Raw genomic sequence first — 23,758 nt, forward strand, 5'->3', positions numbered from 1 at the left:
TTGTTTTTCCATCCTTTTGTTAAAAGTGATTTTTGTGTTGTGCTTATTTGACATAAATTTATATAAAACTAATACAATTTCCATTAAAAAAATTACCTTTCAGAGAGTTACATAGCATAGTTATATAGTGAAAATTTCAACTTCTGAGGTCTTGGAACAAATTACCAAAAAAATTAAATAAATAAATAAATAATGGGTTATTGGGCTCATATTATGATATTTTCACAATGCCTCCATTTATTCCTATGGCACGCGAAATACGTTTCCATATATTTTTTTTTTTCAGTTTGCACCAGCCAGCAAAAACTTACGTAAAGTCGAGTGTTACATAAGTCAGGAAGTTCCTGTACTTTAAATATGCCATCGTTTTTAAGGTTTCAGATTTATAGTACATGTTGTCATGCATATGAGAATAGTAATTATGTGTGTGTTATAACAAACAAAAAGGTTGAGAACTTCTGCTTTATAATATTATGCAGATCGTCTGCTTTAGTAATTGGGTTGGTGCTGCATCTGACCCATAACTAGTGCAAGCCATGAGCCGTGCTGTTTATGCAAAATCTGTGTAACACTTTGACTTCAGAATTGATTTTTTTCTAGAAATTGTTTGGTGCTGATCACAGTTTGGGTTGTACCACCTACTGCAATACTTCTATACTCCTACATTTAAGCTTGCAATACAACGTGACTGATCTTTCAATCAAGCTACCTTTTAGTTATTGATATTAGTAGTGGCATATGATGCAAGAAAGCAAGCTTATAAAGCATCCTCCAATAACTTGGCAAGTTCTTTCTTGAATTTATTCAAACTACCCACTTCCTCAACAACAAATGGAAGTTTGTTCCAAACAACCACCTCCTTCTAGTGGAGGCAAATCTGCACACATCTATCAACCATCCTTCCTCGATTTGAATTTATGTCCCCTCATGTGTAGTCTGAGCAAGAGCAAGAATTCCATCAACATCGACACCTTAAACACCTCAGTCAGATTACCATTTGGAGAGGGCCATCTCCAGATGCTGTAATTTGCAGAACTGACACCTTTCTAGGTAAAACCACCCTTTCATTCCCTTCACCAATCTCATTGCCCTTCCCTGCACCTGTTCCAGCAGATCTACATCCTTCCCAAAATGAGGCCTCCAAGCCTGTATGCAGTACTCAAGATGTGGCCTAACTGTTGCCTTGTACAGTGGGATAATCACCTCCTTATCTCTGCTAGCAAAGTTCCAGTGTATCATTGACAAAACCCCATGAGCTATTCTGGCAGCCTGTCTGCAGTGCTCAGAAAACTTCATATTTCACTGCACAATTACCCTCAGTTCTTTTTCATTTTCCACTACCCTGGATATAGTACCTCATGGTTGACACATTAATTTGGAATTACTGCTACCCGTATGCAGTACCTTGCACTTATCAATGTTAAACCTCAGCTTCCATTTCTTAGCTCATCTAGCAGATGGGATAAGAAATGGCAGATTTTTTTTTAATAAAATTTTTTTTTTTAAGATCTTGTTGCAGCAACTCAATCTGATTACTGTCATTAACCACCCTGCCAAACTTTGTATCATTTGCAAACTTGGACATTAAGCCTAATATTAATAAACCTTCATTAATAACATTGATAAATATTGAAAACAACAATGTGGATCTAACATTGAAACCTGGTTGTCTCTACTAATAACATTAGTCCACAAAGACCATTGCCCATTGATAACCACTCTGTCTTCTCCCACTCAACCATCCCTTTATCTGTAGCAGTAACTTGCCCTTAATGCTACTCTGCTCCAATTTGTACAGTAGTTTTATTGTGGACACTGAGATTCTTGTTCTTCCCATTTACTCTAAGCCTAAATTGAAAGATTCTTGCTGTTTAGGATTCTAGATGGGTTTCACAGCTAAAAAGAAAAGAAAAGAGTGATAGGACATCATTTAACTGCATCTTCTTAGGATATGAAGAGTGTGGTGTTTTACCAGCATTGCATTCTTACATGGGTTGTGACACATCCAGTAAAATTGTGATATAAAAAAGCTTTCCTTAACACTATTAGCTGTGCCAGTGCACAGGCAGCTTTTCTTTCTCTCTTTTTTTTTTTTTTTTTGAATTGTAACAGTAAGCATTTGAATATGCTCTAAAAAAACTTACGTCTTCAAATAATTGGAAGAGCAGGCTTTACTGCTGATGGATGCAATACCAAGGAATGTCAAGATCTTTAGGAGTTGGTGTAGAACTGTCAAACATGAGAGAGAGAAAGAGAATGTGATACAAAATCTTGTTCTTGTGGAAACTCCAATGTAACTGCATTCCTTTATATACTTCTATAATTTTATAGTAGGAACCAGAGCTGTAATGCTCAATACATTCTATTTTGATATCAATATTTGTAAAAGAATAAGAGTTTACTTCAATATGATACGTAGAACACTTCAATATGATACTCTCCAGAAATTAAAATGAAAACAATTAAAAAATCAAATTATTTAATTGTTTCGATTTTTTAATTGTTTTCATTTTAATTTTTGGTGATTATTATACAGAAGTGTTCTACGTATCATATTGAGGTAAACTTCTCTTATTCTTTTACAAATACTTGTATAATGAAAACACGTAAAAATACAAATGATTTCCGGCCATTTAACAATGACAATTTTATTATTTTTAAATATACACTGCTGTTCAAAGAAAGTGTATCACCTAGGAATTTCACATTTCTAACCCTTTTTCGCAATGGTACATTACATTAATGACTAGCAACACAAATAGAAATATAAACAAAAGATATTTATTAATAGTTAAAATAAAGCTAAGTAATATTTGACAGGTGCTCTCAAAATATTCTAAAATGAGCATTTGCAACCTTTATACAACAGTTTTGGTAAACAAGACAATTATGGCTGAAATGTTATCAGAAGCCCTCAATTTGCTTCAGTTTATCATTTTAAATAGAAAACAAATTGAAAAGTTCACCAGGTGCAAACTAATATTTAGTTGAACTGCCTCTGGCCCTGATGACAGCAGCACACCGTTGAGACATTTACAAGATCAATTTCTGAAGATAATCAACTGATAGTTCGTGGTTCCAAACACAAATTATGGCTTCCTGAAGTTCACGAAGGGTCTTTGGTTCGTTTCTGGCAACTGCAGATTCCACACGATGCCAATAGTTCTCTATAGGATTCAGGTCCTGCTGGGCTGTTTCCTGGCCAGCTAGGAGTTGTAATGGACCGTTCTTCCAACCATTTTTTCACCTGTAACAAATGTAAACACATTACTCGAACCTCCAATGCAGAAATGAAGCTAAAGTAACTACAGAAGTGCCTAATTACACTTTTTGCCCGATGACAAAGAGCAGAGTCGCCCTGAAAGATGCAGTTACTTGGCTGGTTTGAAATGATCTCTAATGGTTGGCAGCAATTTACCTTCCAATATAGCCAGGTATCCATTGGCATTTACGAAAGCTTTTATAAACTGCAGGTGACCTACACCGCGATATAAAATGCACACCCATATCATTTGGCTGGTAGGGAATTTCACTGTAGACCATACAGTCTGGACGGTATCCTTCACCATGTCTACGGCGAATCGTTTGTCTCCTATCAGAACCATGCAGGTTGAATTTCTTCTCATCCGAGAAAATAACTGATTTCCACTGCTCGGGGTCCATTTCACAAGCTCCTTACACCAAATTAATCAGGCCTTTTTCATTTTTTTTTGTGTGAGGAGGGTCTTCTTAGGATGACCATTCATACCAGTGTTGGCATTCGAGGTGAGCGGACGTGCTTCGTCAGGGCTCCTCAGTCAAGTGGATTGTTGATTAGTGCTTTTAAATATTTATTTAGATATTGTTGGATTATTTTGTTATAGGTTTTCCTGTAACAGTTTGATTTTAATAATATTGTAGATATAATTTTTTAAAGTTAATTTTCATTGATATTTAGCTAATTTTATAATGGTAGTTACAAGATCTGCCTTAAACACGTCACAGGGTATCATGACTCACATGGAAATAGCCGATGGCGATTTACGGGTGAGTCATGATTTAATCCGTTGCAGAACCTGTGGAATGTTTTCCAGGGTCGACCTGGTGACTAATCATAGCTCAGCTGGGGATTATTTTCTTTGTGATCGATGTAAAGAGTGCACCGATCTTAAATTACAATTTTGTGCACTGATGGAACAATTTGAGTCCCTGAAAAAACGGGTGCTTGCCTTCGAGAATAATGCATCTGGGAGCTCGTCAGGGACTCAAGACTCCAGCAATCTACCAAGTGATGCACACCTGATTCAGGCCTCAAAACAGAAAAACCAAGTGCAAACTACTCTGGTTAAAAAGGACATTGTTTTATTAGGAGACTCCATTGTCAGGGAAATGGGGAATATTTTTTGTAATAAGGATAGGTGGAGTAGAACCAGGGTATGTCTGCCGGGAGCAACTATTAATGATGTCACCAACAGATTGTCAGATTTTAAGGGGGGTAAAAAGAATATTATTATTCATGTGGGGACTAATGACATTAAATGTACACAATCTGACGATTTATTGGAAAAATACAGGACCATGCTGAGGAAATGCCGCGAGCTAGGCCACAATGTCTATGTGTCTGCAATTTTGCCCAGACACGATAGGAGGGATTATATGTTAAAAGCCTTGTGGATTAACTCAAGACTTGAAGGACTCTGCAAGGCTTTAGGGGAGAAATTTCTATCAGCTTGGCCCATACTTGTAGGTAGAAGGAATTTGTTTTGTAGAGATGGGATACACTTAAACAAAGGTGGTGCAAAAGTTTTTGCCAGTATTATTGAGGATACCTTAAAGGTTCAGGGAAACTGCTAGTTAGGGGTTGGGGATGTGGGTAATACTGACATGCGTTTATCTGATAATATTGGTCAAAGTAACTCTTGCACATACCTCAAGAGTTCTTATCTGTTACCCCAACTGGACATATTATCTAGATGTTCTGGGGACAGAAACGTTTCAAGTGAGGGGGTAGCTAACGCCAGGGAAGAGAGCCTAAAAAACTTCAAAGGTTGTGTTAGGGTTGTTAAATATACAAGAACAGTAAGTCTTAATTGTTTATAGAGTAATGTTAGAAGTGTCGTCAATAAAATGAGCGAATTCAAACTGTTGGTTAAAACAAGTAACGCAGACATAATAGGGCTTATGGAGACGTGGTGCCACCCGGAAATTGGGAATGATGAGTTTCAGTATGGCTTGTATAATGTATTTAGGAAGGATAGGGTAGAAAGAAGGGGTGGTGGGGTAATGCTTCTTATCAGAAGCAGCCTGAGTGCGACGATAGCTTTTCCGGATTCAGACATTTCACATGCTAGTATAGACTCTGTATGGTGTGAGATAGTTGGAAACAAAGGTATAATGCGAGTAGGAGTAATCTACAGACCAGGTGATTGTAAAGATTATGACGAAAGCCTCTACATACAAATGGAATGGGCAAGTAAGCGTCAATGTCTTATTATGGGTGATTTCAATTTGCCTCTAATTGATTGGAGAAAATGGGAAGGAAACTCGACATGGGGAACAAAATTTTTATATCAACTAGATGACTGTTATTTGTACAGTTGGTCCTCGTATAACACGTGTTTACATTACACGAATTCGATCATACGCGATTTATAAATAGGGGAACGATATCTTATATAACACGAACCGAATTCGCTTATGCACGATTCGCCTTTGTGTTTACAAGAAATGGCAGTCGAACGCAGAATCACCCCAACCGAACGCAACACGATAGGAATGAAGAGAAGATTCTGAAAATGTATTTATGTTTTTTATATCAGTGAAGGGGAAACACATTTCACCATAATAACGTAAAAACCAACACAATTCCAGCTATCGATATAATCGCAATTGCAATTAGATGGAGTTTACTACCAGTTTATAACAGATTCCACTAGCAGAAACGCAACTGGAAATTGTTTTATGGTAGTAACCCCCAGAAATGTGCAGAATAGTGTATATAATAGTAATAGATAATAGTTATAATATATTATAACTATTATATTATATATAATATATAATAGTTAATAGTAGCACTCGGCCTTTACGGTGTTGTTTATTCAGTTGCTACACGGGCGCAGCTTTGTTTATGTGTATCAAGCGTGCCTCCTCGTTTTGTAATTATGCTTTATTCCCTAAAAATTAGTAAAATACTTAAAAGGTGTGAAAAGGAAGCGTCCTGGCGAAGACTCTGCAGATTCAGAGAGAAAAAAAAAAAGCAATATCGATAAACAGAAGCGGACTGGGTCAAAAATTCTTACCCGGGAAAATTTATAGCGGCCTCATACTACAGTTTATGGCCAAAATCACACCGGCCTCAGGCCCACCGGGATTTCCCGGGTAAGGCTTATGGCCAGTCCGCCTCTGTCGATAGAGAAAAAATATGAAATTGTGAAACGCTTTGAGTAAAATGAAAGACCATGTGATATTGCACATGCTACAGACCGAAATGAGGCAACGCCGAGAATTAGAAAGAGTGCAGAGAAAATAAAAACAACTTTCATAGCAGAAACAACACAAAGTGTAATTAAAATCCATTAGATTAAGACACAAAGAATTGGAAGAGATGGAATGTCTGTCATCTGTTTGGATAGAAAATCAAACAAAAAACAAGTTTGCTTATGATAGAAGCAAAAGCATTAGCAATATTTTATTACGTAATAGTCGTAATAAATACATAAGCATTTTATTACGACTTACGTATTATTATAATTTATACTTACATATTATAAAATACGTATTTTAATACAACTATTTTATTTAATATAATAATTTTTTACTATTTTATTAATAAATTTTTATTATTTAAATAAATAATAAAAATAAATATTTTTTATTATTTATTATATTATAATAAAAAAATATATTATAATATTATTTTTATTACGTATTTTAATCGTTATAAAATATGTAAGTATTTTATAACGATTAAAATTACTCGATTATTTATTGTGTTTGGTAATGTTTTGGTTCCAAATGTGTGTTCAATCTTGGGTGGTCGGCACCTAACCCCACTTTTCCCATAGGGCCTGTTGTTTATATTGCACGATTTTGCATTGCACGAGGGTTTCTAGGAACACAACTATCGTGCTATACGAGGACAGACTGTATCAACATGTCAGGGAAAGTACCAGAGAAAAGAATATCCTAGACCTCATCATCACCCATGAATCAGATGACATAACAGTAAAGGCAAAGGAATGGGTTTTAATTTCAGAAAAGGAAATTACGATGCCTTAAGGTACTAAATGGCCTCTATTAACTGGGTAGATATCGTGCAGAGAATGAATACATTTGAACTGTGGTATGCTTTTAAAACATTAATCACAGATGCCTTGAATGCATATATACCATTAAAAAAATACTCCACGAGGAGGGTTCCAAGTTGGATGAATAGTGAAGTTGCCACATTACTTGAGCAGAAAAAGGTGGCATGGAAAAGTTACAGAGCAATAAAAAGTACTGAAGCCTATAACAGCTACAAGGTGATCTGTAATAGAGCCACAGAAAAGGTTCGACAGGCAAAGGCAGTTTATGAGAAATCACTAGCAAACGGAGCAAAGAGGGGGATAAGGAATTCTTCACATATATAAATGCCAAGAAGAGCAGGACAAACCAGATCGGACCTTTACGTAAGGGAAAGGGATAGTAGTAAATACACCAGCTGCCATTGCAGATGAACTGAACAGTTATTTTGCATCGATATTTACAAATGAAAAACCTTTTTTGACAATGGGAAATTGTGGGAGTGAAGTTGAAAAATATGTAATTAATGATATTGAAATTTCGCAAGATTATTTAATGAAAAAACTTTTGAGCCTACAGGCCACTAAGGCTCCTGGAGTTGATGGAATATACCCTATAATCTTAAGGGAGGTGGCAGGTGAGCGCATTGAACCATTGAGGCTAATTATGCGAGCATCACTAGACTCTGGGGAGATTCCCTTGGATTGGAAAAGTGCCAATGTATCTCCCATACTTAAGGGTGGCTCTAAGAGTGAAGTGGGAAATTATTGACCTGTCAGTCTGACTTCAGTGGTAGGGAAAATCATGGAGGCAATGATCAAGGGTGGAATTCAGGATCATTTGGATCGAGTTGAAATTCTCAAGGATACTCAGCATGGTTTTGTAAAGGGAAAATCATGTTTAACAAATCTGGTTCACTATTTTGAAAGGGTCACTCACGAGCTGGATTTAGGGAATGATTTCAGCAAAGCTTTTCACTCAATCCCACATGAGCGGTTGCTTTATAAGCTGGAACAGGTTGGAATCACTGGGAAAATCCTTAGATGGATTTTGGCTTCAGGGCAGGAGGTAGAGGGTTGTGATAAATGGCTATTCCTCAGATTGGGTTGATGTAAGAAGTGGGGTTCCCCAAGGATCAGTATTAGGACCACCGTTGTTTTTAATTTTCATAAACGACATCGATGAAGGGATAGAGGGCGTGATGTCTAAATTTGCAGATGATGTTAAAATTGGTAGAGTAGTTAATGATCACTGTCAAGCTGAGCTTCTTCAGAGAGACCTAGATAGACTTCAGGAATGGTCAGAAAAATGGCAGCTATGCTTTAATCCAACAAAGTGTAAGGTATTACACCTGGGAAACAGTAATCCCAAAATAACTTATTCACTTGGTGGAGTTCAACTAAACCCAGTACTGGAGGAAAGGGACTTGGGTGTTACGATACGGTCAGACATGAAATTCTCTGAGCATTGTAAACAGGTTGCAAGGAAGGCCCATGGTGTCCTATCGATGATCTATCGAACTTTTGCAAGTAGAGATAGGGACGTGATAATCCCATTATATAAGGCTTTTGTCAGACCACACTTGGAATACCATGTTCAAGTATAGAGACCGCACCTAAAGAAAGACATCGAGCTTCTTGAAAGTGTGCAAAGACGAGTAACTCGCCTGATGAGATCAGCAAAAGGGTGTCCATATGAAGAAAGACTTCGAATATGTGGGTTGCAGAGTTTGGAAACTAGACACCATAGAGGAGATTTGATTGAGGTGTTTAAAACTCTGAGAGGCATCAGTAAAATGAATAAGGATGAAATTTTCAAGGTTATAAATGATGCTAGAACTAGGGGACATAAATTCAAGTTACGGGGGGGGGGGGGAATGTTTAGATTGGACTGCAGGAAGTTTTATTTTAGCCAGAGAGTTATAAATTACTGGAATAAGTTGCCTACATGGGTGGTAGAGGCTGACAGTTTGGGGAAATTCAAGCGGCATCTGGATAGTACCTTCAGGTCAGGGAAGCGCATAGGATGATAGGTTTAATTTCTTTTTCTTTTACTAATTATTATTATTTATTTTATTTATTTTTTTTTTTGGCCTGTGCAACATAAGCCATAGGCTTTCTTGCACCATGTGGCCATTACTAATACTAATACGACAGGCTACAAGTCCATTTTTGAAGAAGATCTTCTGACTGTTACTGCACTTGCTACCACTCCTGTGTGTTCTTCCCATTCTCTTTTCAGCTCAGACGAAGAAGCTTTATGGTTTTTAAGGCATAAGCACTTCAAAATACGGTCTTGTTTAGGTTTAGAACTATCAGCAGGTGTGTTATCAGTATTCTTGAGTTTGGAAAGAAATCTGCTCACTGTCGACTGATTACAAGACACTCTGTAAGCAATATGATGGGAAGAACATTCTTTCTCACATAAAGTAACAGTAGCACTCTTTCTCCGTGGCGTCAACTACACGTAACTCGCCATCCTGACACAAACGAGGAATGACTGTAATCCTTGCAGAGCATGCTTATATAGTTCACAGTAACAGCTGATGCAATATTACATCATCACCTATGCGTGTCAATCTTATCTGATAAAATCTACAAGAAAAATTGCCATATACTTACGTTATTCGGACGACAATTACAATTTTAAAGGGTGATGCACTTTCTCTGAACACCAGTGTACATTATACACAAATATGAATTTGATTTATGATCAGTCATTTTTGTTAGATATATTGCTTTTTTGTGCACTGGTCTAAAATACATCATAGAATATAGAAAGTCCCATTCAAGAAGCTCAATGTCTTTTCAAATAAGGTCTCCATACTTGGATACAGTATGGATCCAAGTATGGCAATTTTAAGGCCAAATGTGGCCTTAAAATTGCCTTATACAGTGGGATTATGACTTCCTTATCATTACAAGATAATATTTGATAAATCATTCATGTGCTTTCCTATGGGCTTTCCTGGCCACCTATTTAAACTGCTCAAAAACTTCATATCTGCTCATATCATAACTCCCAGATCCTCTTCTTCTTCTTCTATTGTTTTTAATTCAAACCTGTCGAGTGTATAGGTTATTTTGGGGTCACTATTTCCCAAGTGTAAAACCTTGTTTTTTTCTGCATTAAAACTTAGCTGCCACTTTTTGGACCATTCTTGAAGTTGTTCAAGTTATCCTGAAGGAGTGCTGCTTGGCACTGATAATTTACAGCTCTACCAATCTTTACATCATCTGCAAATTTTGACAACTACTGTTTAATTTTTAAATTAAAAAGTAGGCAGTAGTTTATAATGCAGAGTTTACTGTAAAATATCAACTCTGCAAGATTCAAAAGATGACTGTAAAAAGGGGGTCGACTTATTCAATTAAGCATAAAATTTCAGGGGAAAAAATAGTGGCCAACTTATACATCAGGTCAACTTATATGCCATATTATTTTTTTGCAAGAAATATTCCAATATTAAACAATGAATGTAGTTTGTAATGTCAGAAGAAGATAAAACTTATGTAAGCAAGCAGGACAAATCAGTAAAACAGTAAAGTAGGGGCTTCTGGACCACAGAGAATTGGGACTCAGTTTAACTACTCATTCACATTCAGTTCCTATTTTACCTTAAATATTTAAGAATAAAATCATCACCTGTTTTATTCCATCACAACACACTTTTTTTTTTTTCAAACTGGATTAACGTCAAGTATAAAAATTTATGTTTAATATATATGAAATGCACTAACTTTTAACAATAATAATGAATTCAGGAATGTGTACAGAAATCAAATAATTCTCCTTCAGTTATTTTCAAGAAAGGCTGAAAAAAGTTGTATTGTTTTGGAAGCAGTCATCAGAATTGTTCTCTTCAGGTGAAACTCACCAGCCACTTTTTTTTCTTTTTTTTTGTACCAGAATTATGTGGATTCCCTTAGTGGCACGGTATGAGATAACACGGTGAGGGAAATCTGCTGCTAAATATGGATGTCATATCTTACAGAGAACCTGAAGAACAGTCACAGGGAAGGGTATCTTAATGGTAAGATAATCCCACATTTTAATTAAACTGTGCAAACCAAAAAAAACAGAAAAACAAAAATGATTTTTGACAAGGTGCACTCCAGCAGCAACAACAAAAAAAAAGACTTTTGTTGTTTATATTTTCTTTTCATTTCTTGTTTGATACTTAATCATTATTTCACTTGTTAAGTGTGAGACTTCAAGTGCTCACTTATTGCACTTATTGGGAAATCTGCCATCAAATATGGGTTCCACATACTATTCAGATAACCTGAAGGAGGTTATCTGGGATTTTTTTTTCCAGACATCCATGATGGATCAGCTTTTTCTGTTCAAGTGGATAGCAAATAAATTGCTATTTCTTTGGCTTTGAAAGAATATGAAAGCTAATCGTCCTTGTATTTGGAAAGAACTGTTTTGAGAGAAATTAAATAGTTCATTTCAGTTATACAGTTCTTTTGAAGAAGCTGCAGTCCATGCATATATTGGGAATCAAATTGGTTTCCTTTATTTCATTCATGCATAGATAATAGTAAGTGCATTATGGTAATTGTGGTAGGGATGCTGTTGTGGACAACAGTGTAAAATAATGTGTTACAACAGAAACCATCCAAGACACCCATCAGTTTTTTATAGTATTAAACTCAAAGTAATTATTACCATTTTCATGTTTTACAATTGAACAGTAAGGATTTATGAAATTAAATGCGTGCTCCACTGTTTTTATTATGTGGTATGCTTTAAATTTTTGTAAGGACTGTTTTAGTAGCAGGTTTACTTATGCAGAACTGCTTGTCCTGCACCTCTGTTTTTTATTTTTTCCAGACATCACACTTCATTCCTTAAATCTTTGTATACAAGGCTATCAGGACCATCAAAATGGGCATTACAACTATCATTTAGAGAACAAACGTGCTATAATTGGCAGTGATAAGGTTCTAATTAATGAGGTAAGTTCAGCTTGTTATAACGTGCCCTTTTTCTTTGGCACCAAGGTAAGATTCATCATTAGAAATTATTTTTCACTATTGATATTTTTTTAAATATTATTTTACTGTATTCATCACTGTTTATTTCTGTATCAGAAAAAAAAAAAGGCCAGGTTTTTTTTGTTTCTTTTAGCATGTTCTCCACCACCGATGCTTATACATAAAACAGCATGCAATTGTTGTGCCATGACACATATGTGCAGTTAGTAAATGAGTGCTGTAAAAATAAGTCCATGAAATTGTGTACATGAAATTAACTGCTCAGTATTAGCATACTGATTGAACTCTGCACTATTTTCAGCAATGCTTGGTTTTTGGTTATAGACTTGGTACATAGTTGCATTTGTTCTTTGCTTGTGTTTTAGTTAGTTTATGTACACGGAATAAACTTGTGATAAAATTTTGAGGTTTTTTCCAATTTACAGTTCAGCCCAAAAGTAAGTTTTCACTTTTAGTTATGAATTCCAGACTTTAATTTTCACCAATTATTTATTTTTAGATGGGTATTAAAGGAGTTGTTCCTCAACACTGAAAACTACAGCATACAGCACATCACACTGAAAACTACAGTAAGGATTTACAAAATTAAATGCATGCTCCACTGTTTTTATTATGTGGTATGCTTTAAATTTTTGAGAGGGATGCACTCTCAAATATAGGCAGGAGTGAATGTGTTAATTGCTTTCTTTGGGAATATGCTGTTGTTGATTGAGGATTACATTTATTTGTTTATAAGCTTGAATCGACTAGCCTTACTGTCTGTGTCTGCAGTTGTGCTTTGTTTGTAACTCTTGCTAATTATATCATGAGAGGTTTAGGTTGGAAATTTTTCTGAGTGTTGCTACCCTAGTTGGTAGAAGGAATTTGTTTAGTAAATTTGGTATTCACTTTGACAGATAAGGTGTTTGGTGCTAATTTCATGAAGGGTACCTTAAGGTTTCAAGAAACTACTGATAAGGGGTCAGTTGGTAAGTCATTGGCAAGTACAGGTTAGTGGTTTTGAGCAGGTTTCTTCCACTCTTTCAAGCTGTCTTGATTGGTTATACATGTAGTATGGGTCAGTTTTCAAGTGTACAATGTATTTTGCCTGCTTTAATGAGTCTGAAGAAAAAGCTTTATTGTATCTTTCATTTTACAGACAAGTTTTAACCAGTGTAACTTATGTAAAAAGTGCAGGAGCCAAATATTTAAATTTTTTTTATTAATAAACTAGAATTCATTGCTTAGTAACTACCAAATGTGCAGAGTCACTGATGACCAAATATTAAGCCCTGCAGGCAAAGCTATCCATTAGTTGGTTGTAGAAATTCGTGAGAATGTGACACAGTTGCATCCTTATCTTTATACTACATCACTTAATTTAATTAATATTTAGTAATATACTAGCAGACGTAGCATTATAAAATTATGTATATTATTGTGAAAAAAAAATTACTATATTTACTTGTTGAATAAAGAAAGAAAATTGTTCCTTTTCATCAAAAAGAAATGGTTATTTAATTTCTATCAATGGCTGCCACCTCATTCATAATCGACATGACCCTTCCTGAATATCTAATAAATTAAAAAAAACAACAGGAAAATAAGAATATAATATAATATAATAGAACAAGTAACACTTAAGTGTTTACTTTGGGTGTACAAACAGCCCAGAGACATTGGAGACTATCCTTCACAATTTTCATAATGTTGTCGTCTTGGCTTTGGCATTAGCTGGTTCTCTCCTCCCCCCCCCTTCCACCTCATCCTGGCAGAATTTTCTGTAACATTCATTTTTTATTTGGATGTGATGAATCTTTGGACTTTTGTGTAACATTGCTCCTACGAAAGCACTGTCACATTCAAAAGTTGTTTTTTGATAGCTTCTAGAAATTTATAAATTTTCAACTTTGAATTGGAGCTGAACTTTTTGTGTATTATACAGGAATTCACTGGCTGTTCCAAAGAGCATCTCTATTGCAAATTTTCCCTACAACCTCACAAACTTTTGAAGACTTGAGTACTATAATGCCACCTGATCAGACAGATCAACAACCTTTTCTGGCAATCTTGTAGCTGACAAACCACAATGTTAGGTTTCACCAGTTCTCTATGTTTCTGTGTAGTTTCAACTAGTATGCATCAGTGGTTCTTGCAAGTGGTAATCTTGAGCACTGGTTGCTTATTTGTCCATTTCATCAATTTTATTCTGCCCTTTTTTTCAAGAGCCAAGGTTCCTCTCTCTTTTTGTTTAGTTTTCACAAGGTCACTCCTGAAGAATAGTGAACAACTTTGGTCACTTCTGATGTTTTGAATGACCCTGTGGAAAGTTCCTCTCTACAGTAGCTTCTCGGCTAGTGACACACTTGTGTAGAATTTGTTGGCATAAGGAAACATCCTTCATCTAATAGTCCTTCATGGAGCTTCAGAATTACAGAATGATGTGTGTGACCATGACCACTCTAGAGTGTCACTTTTTCCTGCATATACACAAATGTTTTAAGTGTTGTTCTTGGGTAAACAGAGGTTGTATGCTTTGATACCATACCTTTTGTCTTTGTTGGAAGGGTAGTGCAACAACAAATACAGTCAGTCCTCATATAACATGATAGTTGTGTTCCTAGAAATCCTTGTGCAAACAAAATCGTGCAATATAAATAACAGGTTTTATGGGAAAAATGGGGTTAGGTGCTGACCACCCAAGATTGAACACACATTTGAACCAAAACATTACCAAACACAATAAAAATCTTAATAAAATTCGTATTTTATTATGATTATTACATAATAAAATATTGTTAATGCTTTTGCTTCTATCATAAGCAAACTTGTCCTTTGTTTGTTTGATCTTCTATCCCAACAGATGACAGACATTCCACCTCTTCCAATTCTTTGTGTCTTGATCTAATGGATTTTGTTACAATTTGAGTTGTTCCTGTTATGAAAGTTGCTTTTATTTTCTCTGCATTCTTTCTAATTGTTCTCATTGTTGCCTCATTTAGGCCTGTAGCAATATCACATGTTCGTTCAAAGCATTTCACAATTTCATATTTTTCTTCTATCAACATTGCTCTTCTTTTTCTCCCTGAATCTGTAGTATCTTCACCAGGACACTTCCTTTTCACACTTTTTTCAAGAATTTTACTCATTTTTAGGGAATAAAGCACAATTCAAGTACTGATTTGCGTCCATAAAAAGAATTTTATTAAGATTTTTATTGTGTTTGGTAATGTTTTGGTTCAAATGTGTGTGTGTTCAATCTTGGGTGGTCAGCACCTAACTCCATTTTTCCCATAAACAACAGACAGATAATTAAGATGAGAAACTTGGATCTGATATATCCATGCTAAGTTGTTCTACCTCAAGAGAAACTTGCCCACTAGTGTTAAAAAAGACAGTTGAGTGAAACTAGAGAAAATCGTTAAAAGGTAATTTTTTCCTATGGATTTCTGATAGGCCAGTGTTCATCTGAAATGATCAGAAGGAAGAGACCATTTGTAAAAATTTTTTAATTCATTAACAACTCTTCTCTCATTCCATTCTGGATATTCAGATGTAACAAGAAAGAAAAGTTAGATCAGTACCAAATTTCCAGCATATATTTTGTTGGTCCTCAGGCCCAACATAGCTGGTAGTGGAATGAAGTGCAAAAGTGCAGTAATGTCCATGTTTAAGTGGATTACGATTCAAGCATGTGTGTGACTGCTAAATACAGTTAATGATTGTATTCATTGTCAAAATTATTAATTATTCACTCTTCTGACCTGGCAGTTGTTGCCTGTTGATAAACAATAATGTATAAAATGTTTCAGCCCAATTTTGATCCCAAATACCCAAATGAGCAGCATTTCTGGCTTATGTTATGAAGTTATTACAAGGTTGGCCAAGATTTTTGCAGCTCTGGTGAATGCTAAGTTTTTATATATATTTAGTCATTTTATTGACTTAATTGTTATACTAAATTATTTTCTATAAGTAGCTTTATAGTCCTAGTCAAGCTCCTTGGTTTATTTGAATTTAGATAGCGATTTTGAAAGTTAATACTTAATGTCCGTAGACCTTACCATTCGTAACTTGCTGCCATTGTTATACAATACAGAATTCCGTAGCATAAATCCCAAACTTCATAGCATAAAGTTTAACATAAAACTAAATAGCAAAATATGTAGCACTGTATTAGAAATCTGTTAGACTAGTATAGTATTATCAATTAATCAGTAAAATTTATTAATCTTATTAAATTTCATTGTTAATTAAATTATACTTTAACGGAATCATGACCCAGACTAGTAACAGTTGTACTGTGGCTCATGGGAGAACTGAAGGGGGCGATTCTCCAATGGATCACAGTCGGGGAAAAAAGGTGCAAAATGTGAAATGTTTGCAGACCTGTCTAGAACAGGACATGATCTAGCCAAGGAGCATGTCTTTGTGTGTGCTTAGAGTGCCAAGAAATTAGCCATAAACTTAGCGTTCAGATGGGCATCTATATAAGAGTTTGAGATGTAGGGTATATACCCTCGAAGAAATTAATATGAGGGACCCATCAAGCTCTCAATGGCAGAGCTCACTCCTGTGCATCAGGCAACACAGCAGCAATCTCCAATGCAGAATGTGCTGGTCCCACAAGGAGTAGTTATTGTTGGAGACTATTGTGAGGGAGATGGGGAATATATTATGCAAAAAGGATATGTGGAACAGAACCAGGGTATGTATGCCGGGGGCAAAAGGTGGTAATGTTTTTTTTGGCTGATGCTACATAAGCTCGTACGCTTTCTAGGGCAGATATCTTTTAAGGGCACAAAAGGTGGTATTAAGTGGACTTAAGGTCATTAGGGCCAACGTGATATTGTTGTACACGTTGGCCCTAATGACCTTAAGAGTAAGAGATCTACAGGTTTACTTAACAAAAAATTGGCAAAAAAAGCAGGATCCTGAGCTGGATATCATCATTCTTCTCTTTCTTGGCAATTCCCTTCTACTTCTGACTCTTGTTCTCTCTCTCTCTTTCACTCAGGGTAATTCAGAATTTTTTTTTTTTGGCTGGTGCAGCATATGCCTCAGGCTTCCTTGCACCATACAGCTAATAATAATAATAATAAGTACAGATCAATGCTGAAAAAAAGTCGTGAGTTAGGATTAAATTTGAAAGTGTCTGCAATTCTGCCCAGACACAATAAGAGAGGGTATATGATGAGAGCTTTGAAAATCAGTTCGGCCCTGGAGAGATTGTGCAAGGCTCACGGGGTAGAATTTTTTTCGCCGTGGTCTGTGTTTACTAACAGGAAAGACTGCTTCTACAGGGATGGGACACACTTAAATAGAAAGGCTGCAAGAATATTTGCTGATGCTATCGAGGCAGTGTTAGGTGGGTTGGAAAACCACCAGCTTAGGGGGATCACAGACTAAAACATTAACAGTAGCTGCAGGCAGAGGCAAAAGTAATTCTTGTACTGCTTCTATTGTAATGAGCAGCAGCCTAGAAAGCAAGTTGCTGTGGGACAAGTAAATACATGAGCTGTGTCAGAGTAACTGACAGTAAGAACAGATGCATGTATACTTGCATGTACACCAATGCTAGAAGTATAGTAAATAAATTTGATGAATTTCAAGTGCTGATCAAGGCATCCAAGGCAGATATTGTTGGGATATCAGAGACGTGGTATCACACAGATATAAAAAGTGCAGAATTGGAATTTGGGGAGTACAATGTGTACAGAAAGGACAGACAGGGTAGGAAGGCAGAAGGGATTATGCTGTTAGTTAAGAAACACAAAATCTAAGGAAATGCATCCAGTTGACATGGGTGGACAGTGCAATGATGAGTCTGTTTGGTGTGGCATAAACACTGGAAAAGAGAAAATGAGAGTAGGAGTGTGTTATAGCCGTTTTGACTCTGATGAGTACAATGAACAGTTGTGCAGAGAAATAGAGTGGGCTAGTAAATAAGAATGTCTTGTAATGGGGGATTTTAACTCTCCAGGTATTGACTAGAACTTGTGGGTTGGTCAGTCGCACGCTAGCAAGACTTTTATGGATTTATTGGAGGATTGTTTTCTACAGCAACATTTTCGAGGGGCAACCAGAGGGAGTAATACCCTTGATCTGATTATCAGCAGTGATTATTCATGCATTAAGGATTTACAGATAAAGGAACCACTAGGTGATCACAGTGTGCTGATGTGAGATTTACTTAAAGATGTAACTACGATCAAGGGTAAAAGAAAGGGTTTTTGTGTTCGTAAAGGTGACTACAGTAGCCTCAGACAGTTTTTAAATTGTATACAGTGGGATCAACTGATGATGTTACCAATGGTGAATTCTAAATGGGAAGCCTTCAGGGACCTAAGCTTGTCGTACCAACTAAGAAATACTGTTCATCATTCAGACCTAAATGGATGTCAGATGAATTAATGAGGCTTGTGGCAGAGAAGAAAAATGCATGTGATGCGTATAAATTTCAGGCGACACAGAAGCCAATGGCTTGTCTGTAATCGTCACAAAGGAAGTTAGGCAGGCAAAGACAGATTACGAGAAATCCTTGTCAAAGGATGCAAAGAAAACAGCAAAGAGTTCTTTACTTATGTAAACTCTAGAAGGAAGGGGATGAATCAGACTGGTCTGCTTAACATAGATGGTTCAACTATGAATGAGTATTTTGCATTTATATTCACACATGAGGAGTTATTCAAGGAGGGAAATGCCAGAAGTTTATCAAACTTTAACAGGGAGCTAAGTGATTTTGTAATAACTGAGCAAAGTGGAGGGGAAATTGTTGAAGTTAAACTAAAAAAGGCACCTAGGATGGATGGAATCTATCTAATTATATTGAAGGAGTTAGCAAGGGAAGCATGCAAACCCTTAGTCCTAATTATGAGAGTATCCTTAGATTCAGGGGAGGTCCCCATGAACTGGAGATGTGCAAATGTATTCCCAGTTCACAAAGGGCGACACAAATAATTATAAATCTGTCAATTTAACTTGTGTTCCGTGGAAAATAATGGACTCACTGATTAAAGAGGTGATACAGGATCACCTAGACAAGACTACAGTAATAGTTCAGACACAGCATGGGTTTGTTAAGGGGAAGTCTTGTCTGACCAATTTGATTGGATACTACAACGTGGTCACAAAAGAATTGGATGCAAAAAATAATTTTGTATCATATACTTGGATTTCATGAAAGCTTATAAGTGATTCATTTCTTCTTCTTGTTTCATCCAAACCGATGATATTCCAATTCACATTTTCTAATTCCTTTTCCAGCTCTATCCTAACAGATTAGATATCAGGTTGCTATTATTTAGTCTACATTGCAAATTAGAAACACTTTATTGTGTGCTATTTCATTTTACTTCTATGATGGGAAGCTAATTAACAATGACTTTTAGTAAGATGCCAAAGAAATACAATGTAAAATTCAGGAGACCCATGTGCAAGATTTTCCATGTATTGTAAGATCTGAAAAAGGTAACACTTTCAAGCAGTGGAAAATGAAGTGTAAATCGAATTCTTATTTAGCTTACTTAATATTAATAACTGGACAGTACTTATATGTTAATTTAATACCCTTTGACTTAAAATGAATACTACAAAAAAAGAGTCAAGCTCTTTTTTTGTAGTATTCATAAAACTAGACTACTTTTTTGTAATGATAAAAAAAAAAATGTTTGATTTTTAGAAAGGCACTTCAATGCACTCTATCGTAAATACCAATCGGATTTTCTGCCTAATAGTGACCTTAGAAAAAATAAATTAAAAGAACTTAAATCCAGATTATTCACACAACAAAATTTCTTCATGATACCTAATTTACAATCTAAAGCAGTAATTGTAGCATCATTTAAAGTGAGTCATCTTGCAAAACAATGCAGACCATTTTCTGATGGTCAATTCATCAAAGATGCATTTTTAGAAATAACAGATTCTCTTTTTGAAAATTTTAAGAGCAAAAATGGAATTAAAAGTGCTCTTCAAGATCTGCAATTATCTCGAAATACTGTGATGCATCGCATTGAAAAATGAGTAAAAATGTGAGTGAGCAATTTCATGCTCATTTTTATCATATTTACATATTATATTTACAACTGGATGAATCTACAGGCGTCAGTGATACAGCTCAATTGCTTGTTTTTATTCGTATGGTTTTCGATGATTCTGCCGGTAGAGAAGAGCTGCTGGCCATGGTTTCATTAAAAGAAAGAACCAGAGGTCTTGATATATTTAATGCATTCAAAAATTTTATTGAAAAATTTAAATTAGCACTATTTAAGCTCGTATCAATAACAACAGATGGAGCTAAAGCAGTGACAGGGCATCTTAACGGACTCATCGCATGTGCCAAAAGGATGATGGATTCCCAGATTTTTTGAGTTACTGCTGTATCATCCACCAAGTGTTAGCCAGAAAAAGATTAAATACTAAAATAAAAGTGTTATGGACATAGCTTTCAAAATTGTGAATTCTATCAGAGGATAATGTCTTCAAAGGCGACGTTTCAAAATTCAACTCAATGAAAATTAACCAGATCTGATATTACACAGAGATGTTAGGTGGCTGAGTCAGGGTAAGTTTCTACAGAGATTTTGAAATTTGCTGAATGAAATTAAAATATTTGTTAATCAAAGGGGAGATGATTATCAGCAGCTACAAGATATGGAGTTGTCGTGTGAGCTGCCTTTTTTGGCAGATTTCACTATTAAATTAGAATTTGAAATTACAAAGAAAAAATAAAAATGTGGGTGACATGATTAGTAGTATTTCTGCTTATAAATATCAATTTTTGGCAATGGCTAAGGATCTCAAAGAAAAAAAATTCGATCATTTTGCAAATATGCAAGGTCATTTGCAAAAATATCATGTTTTTGAATTACACTGAAATTGAAATCTCAATTATGTTGCTGAAATTGAGAAATTTGTGGATGATTTTGAAACCAGATCAGTGATTTTAAAACAATTGAAGACATTGTTCAATATATTTCTTGTCCATTTAATGTCAACTTAGTTACGAAACAAATTTCAGAAAGAAAATATTACTTTAAAATGAAATTATTACATTGCGAAACGATATCTTCCTAAAAGCCAGGTCATCAGAGAAAGACTTTTGGAAATATGTTTGCCGAGAAAAGTACCCAAATGTAAAAAAATGCAATGAACTTTTAAAAAAATTCCTGTTTTGGTTCCACATATCTATGTGAATTGGCCTTTTCCTATTTGAAACAAACAAAGACGAAGAATCGCTCTACTCTTATGGACTTGCATAAAGATTCTTTACGGTTGGCCTTATCACAGTATATCCCTGATCTTGAAAGCTTGGCAGATGATATTAAGACACAAATTTCACGTAAATTAAAAATTTGAATACGTATGAATTTAAAATAAGAATTCTGAATTGTATTTAATTTTAAAATTTATAAACAACATTTTTCAATATGTGTTGATTAACTTTTTTAACCATGTGCAGTGAAATTCTTGAGATGGTAGATTGTGGCACATTTTGAAGAAAAAAAGTAGATCGTATCACAAATTAAGTTGGCCATCCCTGATTGACAAAACCCCCATGATCTGTTCTGGTAGCCTGTCTGTGCTGCTCAGAGAACTTCATATTTAACTACACAATTACTCTAAGTCTTTTTCATATTCCACTATGTTGAATGTAGTGCCACAAAGTTGGGATTACTGCTATCCATACGCAGTAACTTACATTAATTACTGTCATTACCCACCCTGCCAACTTTTGTATCATCTGCAAACTTAGACACTAAGCCTGATATACTTTCATTAATATCATTAATAAATATTAAAAAAACAACAATGGGCCCAACATTGAACCTTGGGTGTCTTTACTAATAGCATTAGTCCACGAAGAGCAGTGCCCATTGATAGCCACACTCTCTGTCTTCTCCCACTCAGCCATCCCTTTATCCATAGCAGTAACTTGCCCTTAATGCCACATTGATGTAGTTTGTACAGCAGTCTTTTATGTGCAACAGTGTCAAAAGCCTTCCAGAAATCCAAGTATGTGATATCAAAATTATTTTTTGCATCCAGTTCCTTTGTTCTGTAGTATCCAATCAGATTGGTCAGACAAGACCACCCCTTAACATATCCATGCTTTGACTAGTATAACTGCTTCTTTAACCAGTGACTCCATTATTTTCTCCTGATATTAAGCTAACAGCTCTGTAATTACTCATATTACCTTTTGATCTCCCTTTGTGAACTGGGGATTCAATCACAGAACTCGACTGTACAATCACTCTGTTCTACGAACACGCCCATGGTCAGAGACAAGTGGTACCCAAATAATAGATTATAGCCAAAGGCCTTTTGCTTCAGGTTCCATAATGCATGAGGAATATTGTTACATCTGAAAGATCAGGACTATTTACAAACTATACAAATATTTAAACTATTTATAAATATGCATAAAACGGTGATATGGTAGATCGCGGCACATTTTGAAGAAAAAAAAAGTAGCATGTTCATGTGGTTGGCAAACATTATGGAGGCAGTTGTCAATAAATAATTGCATTTGTAGTGACGTATTGCCCTGCCCTCTTCTCCTATTGGCTCGAATAAATATCACTAGGAGGAAAACTTTTTTTTAATGTATAAAGAGATATATTGACATTTATGATATTGTATGTTTCATGTAAATTTTGCTGATGTTATAAATTTTGGCAGGCTGCTAACAATGAGAACCAGGGAATGTTGCTGCATCGGGTCTTAAAAAATGCCGATTAAGCTTTAATACTACTAAATGCAAGGTTCTGCATCTGGGGCACAGTAATTCCAAGTTAAATTATCAAGTGGTGCAAGTAGACAGTGAAAAGGATCTTAGAGCTGTTATGCAGATTGACTTTAAGTTCTTTCAACAGTGTAGTAATAAAGCTGCAAGGATAGCACACGAAGAACTCTCAGTGATATATGGGAATTCTGGCATTTAAGGTGGAGGCAATTATTTCACTGTAAAAGTCAGTGATTAGACTTCATCCTAAATACCGTATACAGGTCCATGTGCCTGATTCCATAAAAGACTATTAAATTGTTCTAATAGGTACACAAGAAGACAACAATAATAGTTCTGAATGCAACTAGGGAGAGACCCTGGTTCTGCAAGATGTAATACTGTCAAAGGGAAGGGAAAAGGCTTTTGCTTTTGTAAAGGTGACCTAGTGGAACCAGCTGATGAAGTCACCAATGGCAAATTCTAAATGAGACACATTCAGGGATGTATCTGTAGATGTTACTAGGCTTTTTATACCAGATCTGTTCAATGCTTAAACCTAAATGGATATCAGATGAACTGGAAGAGAAGAAAAATGCATGGCATGCATGTAAATTATCAGGCTATACACAAACCTATAGTTATAAACTAGTCTTCAGTTAATTCACAAAGGAGTTTAGGCAAGCTAAGACAGATTATGAGAAGTCTTTGGCAAAGAATACAACAATAAGCAGCAAAGACTTCTTTGCTTATGTAAATACTATAAGAAAGGGGACAAAGCACA

General features: G+C 35.6%; 1 protein-coding gene across 1 annotated transcript in view; it reads left to right on the top strand.

The window, feature by feature from the left end:
- brun (trafficking protein particle complex subunit brun) overlaps window positions 1–23,758 on the top strand; it is a 379,016-nt gene that overhangs the window by 341,445 nt on the left and 13,813 nt on the right. Inside the window, exon 24 of the mRNA XM_090385832.1 lies at window positions 12,103–12,227. Coding sequence (XP_090241958.1) covers window positions 12,103–12,227 — 125 coding nt within the window. The remainder of the gene's footprint in view (window positions 1–12,102; window positions 12,228–23,758) is intronic.

Source organism: Mastigoproctus giganteus, chromosome 12 (genome assembly GCF_048544385.1).
Source record: "Mastigoproctus giganteus isolate SK-2022 chromosome 12, ASM4854438v1, whole genome shotgun sequence".
NCBI classification, from domain to species: Eukaryota; Metazoa; Arthropoda; class Arachnida; order Uropygi; family Thelyphonidae; genus Mastigoproctus; species Mastigoproctus giganteus.